At 36.3% G+C, this 12,342-nt stretch overlaps 4 protein-coding genes across 5 annotated transcripts in view; 1 reads left to right on the top strand and 3 right to left on the bottom strand.

The window, feature by feature from the left end:
• Positions 1–12,342, bottom strand: part of LOC130411507 (trace amine-associated receptor 13c-like) — a 61,785-nt gene that overhangs the window by 16,071 nt on the left and 33,372 nt on the right. The window lies entirely within an intron of this gene.
• LOC130412104 (trace amine-associated receptor 13c-like) lies at positions 637–1,632 on the top strand. The gene has a single exon (XM_056737236.1). The coding sequence runs from the start codon at positions 637–639 to the stop codon at positions 1,630–1,632; it is 996 nt and encodes a 331-aa protein (XP_056593214.1).
• Positions 6,177–7,196, bottom strand: LOC130411508 (trace amine-associated receptor 13c-like). Its single transcript, XM_056736172.1, has one exon. The coding sequence runs from the start codon at positions 7,131–7,133 to the stop codon at positions 6,177–6,179; it is 957 nt and encodes a 318-aa protein (XP_056592150.1). The 5' UTR covers positions 7,134–7,196.
• On the bottom strand, positions 9,775–10,743 carry LOC130412103 (trace amine-associated receptor 6-like). The gene has a single exon (XM_056737234.1). The coding sequence runs from the start codon at positions 10,741–10,743 to the stop codon at positions 9,775–9,777; it is 969 nt and encodes a 322-aa protein (XP_056593212.1).

Below are 12,342 nucleotides of genomic sequence, written 5' to 3'. Positions count from 1 at the left end.
TGATACCGTAATCTTGCAAGGGTAATAAAACCAATTTAATCTGTTTCTAGTCAGGTTTGACAAAGCTATACTGAGCATTTTAGCACAACTGAGATTATTCAATAAACCATCTTTCATTTTATTCAACATCACTTTGTCTCCTGCCTGCTGTTCTTCCATTCATCTGTTGGTTTGAAGTATTAACTCAAAACGGAACAACAGTGAAACCTGATTTCCAAACAAAGCGAGCCTTTATCCCTTACATCTCAACAGGTGTGACGTTTATCATCATTTTTGTCTTTCTTTCAAATTGATGAGTAACCAGGTTCAGTCATGAAACCCCTTAATAGATGAACATGGTGTGGTTTATAATTCCATGTTGCATCACAACGACACAAAAGTGCTATAAGATCTTTACGCACTTATGTAACTGATATGTAAATGTAAATGACACGGTTATAGGCGATAGGCCAGCTTTCACGAGCCTAGTGATAGTAAACTATAGAGGGAGGGCTTAATGCTGAATAGTCTTTGCTATAAATATAAAAGTCTTGTTAATAACAAACAAAAGGAAATCTTCTACACAAGAACAATACTGCATGCACGGCTTAAGAATGGTTCTCTAATCAAAACTTTGATAGGAATTTTTTTACTGAAATGCTAAACAAGAGTGAAACGGATGAACATCTTCACAGTATCCAGTACTGCTTTCCACACATCAATTCATCATGCATCAAAGATTTCCAACCGGACGCTCGCAACATTATTTTATACATTTTCATTTCCGGAATATCTTTGCTAACTGTATTTCTGAATCTGCTGGTGATCATCTCCATCTCTCACTTCAAGCAACTTCACACTCCGACCAACCTGCTCATTCTCTCTCTGGCTGTGGCCGACATGCTCGTGGGTCTCATTGTCATGCCCGTACAGGGCATCGAATTAATTGACTCGTGCTGGTACTTCGGGGACACGTTTTGTAAAATATTTCCATATCTTCTTTACGTGGTTGTCACAGCATCTCTTGGCAATTTGGTTTTTATATCTGTTGATCGATACGTTGCTGTGAATGACCCTTTGAGATATCCAACGCGGGTGACGAACAATATCACAGTTTTTTTCATTCTTATAACGTGGTTATCGTCATTCCTATTTTGCATTATTATTTTAAACCAAGCTACTCCTAAGAAAGACAAAAGTCAGGTTTGTTATGGAGACTGTAGATTTGCTATCAAGTTTGAATATTTTATCATGGACTTAATATTTACCTTCATTGGACCTTGCTCTGTCATCCTTTCTTTATACTTAAAAATCTTCTACATAGCAAAAAAACAGGCTCAGAATTTAAATTCAGCCAAAGATAAAAAGGCCTGTTTAAATGACAAGGCTGCGAGAACCATAGGGATTGTGGTGATAGTCTACCTCTTGACTTATATACCATACTATATAGCTGCTCTTATTCTGCCAAAGGAATCGAATGAAAATGTGATAAATATAATGTACTGGATCGCATGCTTGAATTCCTGTATGAATCCTATAATCTATGCAATGTTTTACCGGTGGTTTCGAATAACGGTTAAACACATTCTGACACTACGAATATGTGAGCCATTATCAGAATATTTTAATCTGTTGCCAGATAACGAGGTTTAACTATTTTTGCAGACAAAACATCCTTATTTTAACTATGCGTTAACAATTTTCTCACAGTCAAGAAGAAGTCTATGGGGGGAAAGAGGCTATGAGAACACAATTAAAAAGCAGGTGTATCTGATACAGAACCTGACAATTTTGAAAATACTTTTCTTTATCGTAATTCTGTTTTACTTAGCTTGCCTGAGTCTCACATCAAGCATTTTAATGTACAAATTGTCACTGACATCTGTACACATGACAAATCAACTTCAAACTTAAGATAACTAAAGTTGTGTCATCCATGAGTTATATAATATATAATAGTAATAATAAGATCTTTAGCACCTGTAACAACATACAGTAACACTGTTCCTGATCCGTACACGGAACCTCATATGAACATAGTTGGTCAATAGTATGTTGATTTTTTTTTTAAGGAAATATATTGAAAAAAATTGAGCAGGGGTTCTCAACCTATTTGACTCCAAGGCCCCTCATTGTACTCAACAGTATTCTAACGTCCCACTCACAAAACCTCTAAATTTCTATCCAATAAAATATTTTGGAGCTTAACATTAACTGGAATTTTTTTTATTACTTATAAAAATGGAACAATAATAAGAATGTTGTTTCTTTATCATATTTGTAATGCTCATTTTGTCTAATTTTAAAGTATTGGTCATCTTGAGGACACCTTGTGGGCATTGACCCCCCCTGTTGAGAACTCTGACTTAAAGATATACTTCACCCAAAAATGAAAACTCTATCATTCATTACTCACCCTTGTTTGTTCCAAACCTGTATACATATCTTTGTTTAGCCGAATGCGCAGGAAGAAGGGTTAGAATGTAAGAATGTCAGATCTCACCCACCATTTACTGCCATAGTAGGGAAAATAAATACTACGGGAGTCAAATTGGGGTGAGATTTGACAATATTCCACATATCACTTCCTAGACATTTACAGATTTGGAATAATCTGAGGAGATGACAGGATGTTCTTTGTCGGATGAAGTATATCTTTAAACATACAGAATAGTCAAACAATGCAATGGCATTGACCCACTTTATTTGCTCGTTTCTGTGACAGTAGCCTATAGAAAAAGTGATATAGCAATTAAAATTGTTTTACAAAATTGCCTTTGATCAAAATTTAAACTCATCTATAATATTATGATGACATCAGGTACAGCATGGATGTTTCTTGTGGTCTAACACAAACATTAATAGAGTACATTACAGTATATTCTCCCATACTACCCAGTGTAGCAAACACACATTGTATCGGAGGTGGAAAAAGTATAACACTCAAATACAAGTACTACTACATTGATGAAATTGTACTTGAGTACAAGTAAAGTTACCAGTCAAAAAATCTACTCAAGGAACAGTAAAAAGTACCTTGTTTAAAATTTACTCAAAGTAACAGTTACTTAGTGACTTTTTAAAAGCGGGAGGGAGACCTTTCCTGTTTTGTGCAACACCAACATTTGTCATAGAGTCTTATTTTAAATACATGTACATCTAAAAAAAAAACAATAGACAATATCAAAAAGACAATATCGTGAAATAGGTCAATATTATTTGTCACTCGTTTCAGAAAGTGAAACTCATATATTAAAGTATATAGATTCATTACACATAGAGTGAAATATTTCAAGCCTTTATTTCTTGAAATTTTGATGATTATGGCTCACAGATAATGAAAACCCAAATTCAGTGTCTCAGAAAATTTAACTATTACACAACAGAAATGTCAGGCTTCTGAAAAGTATGTTCATTTCTTTGCACTCAATATTTGGTTGGGCGTCCTTTTGCATGAATTACTGCATCAATGTGGAGTGGCATGGAGGCCATCAGTCTGTGGCACTGCTCAGGTGTTATGAAGCCCTGGTTCTTTGATAGCGGCCTTCAGGTCATCTGCATTGCTGGGTCTGGTGTCTCTCATCATAGATTCTCTCTGGGGTTCAGGTCAGGCGGGTTTGCAGGTCAGGCGGGTTTGCTGGCCAATCAGGCACAATACCACCATGGTCATTGAACCAGCTTTTGGTTCCTTTGGCAGTGTGGACAGGTGTCAAGTCCTGCTGGAAAATGAATGGCTGGGTTGACTGTGGACTTCAGGAAACACAGTGGACCAACACCAGAAGATGACATGGCAGCCCAAATCATCTCTGACTGTGGAAACTTCACACTGGACTTGGATTCTGGGACCTTGATTTCCAAATGAACTGCAAAATTTACTTTCATCTGAAAAGGTCTCTGATCCACAGTGTTTTCTGAAGTCCACAGTCAACGCAGCCATCTACCAGGACATTTTACAGCACCACATGCTTCCTTCTGCTGACAAGCTTTATGGAGATGCTGTTTTCATTTTCCAGCAGGACTTGACATATAATAAATAAAGGCTTGACATTTTTCAGTCTATGTGTAATGAATCTATATAATATGTGGGTTTCACTTTCTGAAGTGAGTGACAAAAAATATTGACTTTTTTCGTGATATCCATTTTTTTTTAGTGCACTGCAACAAATGATATTTTTATCGGCTTGTTTTGCAGAAATATCACAGAATCATATAGCAGAAATTTTAACGAAACAATTCTTAAATCAATAAATATTCTCTTCAGAAGCTAATGCTAAGTTTCAGCAGTAAAACCATGTATTAATGGTGCCACGTTTGTACAGAATGAGAGTAAATGTAATGATTTACTGTTGTAACCTGTTCTTTACCATGGAAACATGTTTGCCATTGATCGCAGTTAACAAGAAACATGAATCCCAAGAGTTTAATCCGTTTGATACGTATCTGCTGGTTAAGTGAGGCAATTTGAACTAAAAGACAGACAGAGTTTTGTTTATGTTCAGAGCTTCACGCGCTTACAGAAAAGAGAGAGACATATGATGCACGTTTAAATATGTCATTAAAGCAGAAGATGTTCAGTTCGGTTCCATTCACAATGCGTAAATGTGTAGTGAACCATGCGTCTACAAAACGAGTTTAAACACTTATAATATAAAGCATTATGCACTAATGTCGTTTTGCCAAAACCAAAATGACTTATTTTACTCACTCTCTAGGCATCCTACTGTACGAACATTTACATTTAGTCATTTAGCAGATGCTTCTATCCAAAGCGACTTACAAATGAGGAAAACAATAGAAGCATATATGAGGAATACAGTCAGAGTTATAATACCATATATCCTGGATCTTCAGGGATAAGATTTCAATGCTCCAAAAAGTGCATCCATCGATCAAAATGCTCCACATGGCTTCATAGGGTTACTAAAGGCCAGATGAAGCGAATCGATGTGTTGGTTTAGAAAAACATCCATACTGATAACTTTATAAACTGTATTAACTCGAGTTCATGCGCGGAGTTAATACAGAAGTTAGACAATACAGTTTATAAAGTTGTCAATATGAATATTTCTCTTAAACAAACACATCGATTCGCTTCGGTAAGTCTTTAGTGACCTCATGAAGCTGTGTGGAGCACAGTGATCACTTAAAGCCTAAAAATTCTAGATTTTATCACTTCTAAAGAGTACAGCTCTAAAGGTTTAAAATATTGACATTTAAATACTGTCTTGAAAGGTTGTATTTAATGCTAAGTGCACACTACGATAGCTCATCATTCACAGCACATTATATTTATTTCTCTCGCTTATAGAACCGTTTGAAGTTCAATTCGCAAAATGCATGAACAACAATTTATCATTCTGAAATTATATAAAAAAATTGTTTAAAAAAATAATTATACTTTTTTAAAGGTCAAAGGCTAAGAGCAAAAAAGAAATGCTATTGGTTCTCCACATCTAAAGAAAACTTGTCCCAACTTTGTAAAATAAATCCAACCATTTCTTAACCATTGTGTGAAGAAATTAAGAAAATCATGTTGGAGAAAGAAAACATGAGATAGGCCTACAGATTCTTTTCAAATGAGAGTATCACACACAGTATTGTGACCTATTTTTACTCTATATTTGTACAACAACTTTACTAAGTTTACTAAGCATCTTGACCATTATAAAAGAACAAGTAAATTTGCAGATTTAAACAGACAGCAATATATAATCCAGGCAAATGTATACATGCAGAAAAAAGCTGTGATGTTTCCAAACACGAGCAACCCACACCCCAAATACAACAAAGCCAAAATCTTGGCTCTTTCATGTAACACCCTTATTAAAAGTGTGTACAAATAATATGCATTAATGAACTTTTAACAGGACATTTTTTAAAACATTTGAAAAAACTGCAGAAAATACAAACAATGACAGAGAAAAACAAAAGCATATTCACTGTAGATATAAAATGTGTTCTTGGACAAATGACTTGTACTGTATACAAGTCATCTATCTCATGACTTGTATATAAATGTATGTCATTAATTTATTTATTAGATATTATTTATTAGAAAGATCTTGCTCGTTCTATAAACACCATGCACTATGCTGTGTTTTACATTTTCTGTTTTTCATGTTTGCTAATGTAAAGCTGCTCTGGAACAATGCACATTGTGAAAAGCGCTATATAAATAAAATTGAATTGAATATTGATCATTGATAATCAGGGAACAGATTGAAGTATTGTGATGACGGTTGACATATTTGTAAAGTCAGAATGTGTTTGGCTGATAATCTAAACCATCTATAAAACAGAGCGTAAATAAGGGGATTCATACAGGAATTCATGTAAACAATCCAACATGTTACATTAAATTCAACTGATGCAGAAGACTCGTCTCCTTCAAAAAGACTCACCATGTAGTACGGGATCCAACACAGAAAGTAAACCCCTACCACAATCCCCAATGTTTTTGCTGCCTTTCTTTGTGACCTGATGCATGTGTTAGTACTCACAACTTTGCTCTGATGTTTGGCAACACAAAATATCTTCACATATAAAGACATGATTACAACACAAGGGGCGATAAAAGAAACAATGACGTCCATGACAACATGTTTCATCGTCAAATAAATTGCACAGTCCCCATAACACCCTTCTTGTGTAAAAGCTTCATAAAAGTATAACGAATATAGGACTGAACATAGCCAGTTCATGACAATACAAAAAACAGTTTTATTAGTCGTGACTCTTACTGTGTATCTCAATGGATCAGTCACAGCAATGTAACGATCAACAGAAATAAAAACTAAATTACTGAGAGATGCTGTAACAACAGTAAAAACAATGAATACAAATAAAGAACAAAACGTCTCTCCAAAGTACCAGCATGTATCAATATATCTGATGCCCATCAGTGGAATCACAATCAGACCCACAATCAGATCGGCAACAGCCAGAGAGAGAATGAGCAGGTTGGTTGGAGTGTGAAGCTTCTTGAAGTGAGAGATGGAGATGATCACCAGCAGGTTCAGAAACACGGTGAAGACTGACGCTAAAAAAATGAAGGTGTACAAAATGACAGACTCCGTTAGAGGTCTGTATTCTCCAATACATGACAAATTGTTGTTTGGAAAGCAAAAGCGGATTCCTTGACTGTCATTCTCCATGATGCTGGTTGATTGTTCTCACACTTGATTGTGCCCTTGCATACAGCATGTCTCTGTTGCTCTCTGCTTTATCAAAACATCACTGAAGCTGTCGTGAACATCCAACATTTATTTTCTTTTTACAAAAAGGCAGACCATCCCATTGAGGTTTGATTATACAGAATTAAACCCACCCACTGCTGAATATTAAAGAAGTGAGAGATGACTTATGATGTGTGTAAAAGCCTGTCAAAAAATACAATTATTGAATTAGACTATAAATCGATTCTGAGTTGTCTTATATCAAACTGCACATTATGTATGTAAGTCGGGCTGGCAAACACGTTAATTTCTACTTTTCTTTCCATTCATACTGTAACACTTTGGTGCTAAACATACAGTAGTCAAACTGAATTAAAGCGACAACGAGCAACTTTTTGACCTTAAACTGGACAAGTTTTACTGCCGTTGCTACCTAAGCAGCCTACTATCGGCTGAACCCGCACTTGAAGCTTTGGTGTTAGGTACAAGCCCCGCCTATCCCCGGCTTTACGGCATATGTCACGTTTTACTCGTAGCCTGGGAGAAGTTAGCCAACAGCTAACAATAAGACGAAATAATCTATTTCAACCCAAGTCCCCAAACCATCACTATGGCAGAGCCAGCAAATATAAGAAAGAGGAAAAGAGAGAGAGTGATCGGCCACGAATCAATATCTGACGGACTTACACTCGGCGACGCAAGCTGCAAGAGGAAACAGATTGCAAACCGGATGGAGACCTAACGTTAGCCTTCCTGCTACTGGATTTGAAAGTCTTAAATGTATTTTTTTCTTACTGTCCTGTACTTTTGAGCTAATTGGTAATTTGGCTGTGCTCAGGTTGGAGCACTTATGTTACTGGTTCACAATTTATAACCATAAGGTAGACTAGAGATAATGTGATGTTGCCGGGTCTCAATAGCTTAAGTAGCATGATCGTGCCTCATCACGAATTTAGTGTCATGCTTGTAAATGATGACTAATGAAACACAATAAATGTTTTATGGTCAAAAGCTGCTGATTCGATAGTTCATGCACGTAGACTAATGTTATCGGTATATATAGTTACTGTGCTAGGCACTATTCCCATTGCGAGTTGAGTGTCAGTTAGTGATTGCACCCATTACACAAAGCACAACGCCTGGTCGTGAGTGTGTTTCCGAAAATATAACTACAAAAAATATTTGCGTTGCTTACTAAACACATTCACGTCCATGTGTTGTGTTGGGTGACTGCAAATGTGTTATGTAGCAAATTTAGCAAGTTAGCTGCTATGTAGCTAGCACGCTATGCGCTAACGTCTAACAACCAACTGCTACGTCAGAATCTAGTTTGAACTTTAATTTAAGCCCAGTAGTATAACCCCCGGGAGACAAAAGAGTGCTTCATGCACAGTTTATGAAGTGACATGATGTAACAGCGGTTTCTGCCCACGTGGAAGCTTATACAGTGGGAATATTTACCACATTTATAACAGACAATTGCGCTAATCAACCACATGGGGGAACCATACACCAAAACAGCTCGTTGTTGCTTTAAGGTTATTAATGTTTTAAGAGTCCATGAATTCAGTGTGAGGCAAAGAGACAATATAATGACTGCACATGGTAGCTGCACCATCAACAGACAATTTTCTAATACCATGTCTTAATCAGGCGCAAACCGACTCTACAACATAAAAAAATAATTTGAAATCACTGGTGCTCAAAAAGCATCGCTGACATGGTTGGTTAGGAAAAAAAATCTACATGTTAAAGATTTATTTTATAACATGTGTGGTTAGTACACAGTGTGATACAGCCTAAGCCATCTAAGCACACATTGACATGTCTACTTAAAGGGATAGTTCAGAGGAACACCAAAATGACCCCATGTTTTACTCAGTCTCAAGGCATCCTACTTTACGTACATTTACATTTAGCAGATGCTTTTATCCAAAGCGACTTACAAATGAGGAAAACAATAGAAGCATATATGAAGAATACAGTCAGAGTTATAATACCATATATCCTGGATCTTCAGGGATAAGATTTCAATGCTCCAAAAAATGCATCCATCGATTAAAAAACTGCTCCACATGGCTTCATGGGGTTACTAAAGGCCAGATGAAGTGAATCGATGCGTTTGGTTTAGAAAAACATCCATACTGACAACTTTATAAACTGTATTAACTCTCGTTCATTAGCGAATAAGAGTACACAAAAACAACCAAGTATCACACACAGTATTGTGACCTATTTTTATTCTATATTTGTACAACAACTTTACTAAGTTTACTCAGCATCTTGACCATTATAAAAGAACAAGTAAATTTGCAGATTTAAACAGACAGCAATATATAATCCAGGCAAATGTATACATGCAGAAAAAAGCTGTGATGTTTCCAAACACGAGCAACCCACACCCCAAATACAACAAAGCCCAAATCTTGGCTCTTTCATGTAACACCCTTATTAAAAGTGCTTATAAATAATATGCATTAATGAACTTTTAACAGGACATTTTTTAAAACATTTGAAAAAACTGCAGAAAATACAAACAATGACAGAGAAAAACAAAAGCATATTCACTGTAGATATAAAATGTGTTCTTGGACAGATGACTTGTACTGTATATTGATCATTAATAATCAGGGAATAGATTGAAGTATTGTGATGACGGTTGACATATTTGTAGAGTCAGAATGTGTTTGGCTGATAATCTAAACCATCTATAAAACAGAGCGTAAATAAGGGGATTCATACAGGAATTCATGTAAACAATCCAACATGTTACATTAAATTCAACTGATGAAGTCGACTCGTCTCCTTCTATAAGTATCACTATGTAGTACGGGATCCAACACAGAAAGTAAACCACTACCACAATCCCCAATGTTTTTGCTGCCTTTCTTTGTGACCTGATGCATGTGTTAGTACTCGCAACTTTGCTCTGATGTTTTGCAACACAGAAGATTTTCATATATGAATACATGATTACAGAACTAGGGAAAATAAAAGCGACAATGAGGTCCGTGACAACATGTTTTAACTTAAAGGAAGCTGTACAATCTCCAAAACACCTGTCTTTTCCCTCTGGGTAGAACAAGGAATCGTATAAGATACTTATTGAATATAGGACTGAACATAGCCAGTTCATGACGATACAAAAAACAGTTTTATTAGTCGTGACTCTTACTGTGTATCTCAATGGATCAGTCACAGCAATGTAACGATCAACAGAAATAAAAACTAAATTCCAGAGAGATGCTGAAACAACACTAAAAATAATGAATACAAATAAACAACAAAACATCTCTCCAAAGTACCAGCATGTATCAATATATCTGATGCCCATCAGTGGAATCACAATCAGTCCCACAATCAGATCGGCAACAGCCAGAGAGAGAATGAGCAGGTTGGTTGGAGTGTGAAGCTTCTTGAAGTGAGAGATGGAGATGATCACCAGCAGGTTCAGAAACACGGTGAAGACTGACGCTAAAAAAATGAAGGTGTACAAAATGACAGACTCCGTTAGAGGTCTGTATTCTCCAATACATGACAAATTGTTGTTTGGAAAGCAAAAGCGGATTCCTTGACTGTCATTCTCCATGATGCTGGTTGATTGTTCTCACACTTGATTGTGCCCTTGCATACAGCATGTCTCTGTTGCTCTCTGCTTTATCAAAACATCACTGAAGCTGTCGTGAACATCCAACATTTATTTTCTTTTTACAAAAAGGCAGACCATCCCATTGAGGTTTGATTATACAGAATTAAACCCACCCACTGCTGAATATTTAAAGAAGTGAGAGATGACTTATGATGTGTGTAAAAGCCTGTCATAAGCATCCACCACCAGTGTGTCCTTGAGCAAGACACTTTACTCCATGTTGTTCCAGGGGGATTGTCCCTGTAATAAGTGCACTGTAAGTCGCTTTGGATAAAAGCGTCTGCTAAATGACTAAATGTAAATGTAAATGTCATAAAATACAATTATTGAATTAGACTATAAATCGATTCTGAGTTGTCCTATACATAAAAATGCACATTATGTATGTAAGTCGGGCTGGCAAACACGTTCATTTCTACTTTTCTTTCCATTCCATACTGTAACACTTTTGTGCTAAACATACAGTAGTCAAACTGAATTAAAGTGACAACGAGCAACTATTTGACTTTCAAATGAATGTCTCTAAAATTCTTTTAGTGGTAGGACAGCTTTTAACTGGACAAATTTTACTGCCGTTGCTACCTAGGCAGACTCCTATCGGCTGAAATTGCACTTGAAACATTGGTGTTCGGGTTGGTACAAGCCCCGCCTATCCCCGGCTTTACGGCATACGTCACATTTTACAGGCAGCCTGGGAGAGGTTAGTCAACAGCTAACAATAAGACAAAATAATCTAGTTCAACCCAAGTCCCCAAACCATCAGTATGGCAGAGCCAGCAAATATAAAAAAGAGGAAAAGAGAGAGAGTGATCGGCCACGAATCAATATCTGACGGACTTACACTCAGCGACGCGAGCTGCAAGAGGAAACAGATTGCAAAATGGATGGAGACTTAACGTTAGCCTTCCTGCTAGTGGATTTGAAAGTCTTATGTGTACATTTTTTCTTACTGTCCTGTACTTTTGAGCTAATTAGTAATTTGGCTGTGCTCAGGTTGGAGCACTTAGGTCACTGATTCACAATTTATAACCATAAGGTAGACTAGAGATAATGTAATGTTGCTGGTTCTCAATAGCTTAAGTAGCATGATCGTGCCTCATCATGAATTTAGTGTCATGCTTGTAAATGATGACTAATGAACCACAATAAATGTTTTATGGTCAAAAGATTAGATTCAACTTTATTGTCATTACAAGTATACAAGTACAGTGTAACGAAATGTAGTTTAGGTCTAACCAGAAGTGCAATTTGCAAGTTCAGGATATACAGTGTGAATAAATACAGAATACAATATTAGGGAAATACTATACAAATGTTCTATAACAATATGACAGTCGGTATGTACTATGGACAATATATACAGAAGGATATATACTGTGAACTTTAATGTACAGGTGGATATGAACAGATAACAATTTAGACTATACAATAGTGCAAGTGACTTAAGTGTGCATTAATTACAGACATTAGCTATTAAGTTTACAGTGCAGTAGATGAGTTAATGCAGTTATTAAGGTTACAGTGCAGTAGATGAGTTAA

Source organism: Triplophysa dalaica, chromosome 22 (genome assembly GCF_015846415.1).
Source record: "Triplophysa dalaica isolate WHDGS20190420 chromosome 22, ASM1584641v1, whole genome shotgun sequence".
NCBI classification, from domain to species: Eukaryota; Metazoa; Chordata; class Actinopteri; order Cypriniformes; family Nemacheilidae; genus Triplophysa; species Triplophysa dalaica.
Note: the sequence above shows the minus strand (reverse complement) of the source record. Positions and strands in the feature narration are given on the sequence as shown.

Coding starts and splice junctions, on each gene's coding strand:
- LOC130411508 (XM_056736172.1), bottom strand. CDS start 7,133: ATGGAGAATGACAGTCAAGGAATCCGCTTTTGCTTTCCAAACAACAAT.
- LOC130412103 (XM_056737234.1), bottom strand. CDS start 10,743: ATGGAGAATGACAGTCAAGGAATCCGCTTTTGCTTTCCAAACAACAAT.
- LOC130412104 (XM_056737236.1), top strand. CDS start 637: ATGCTAAACAAGAGTGAAACGGATGAACATCTTCACAGTATCCAGTAC.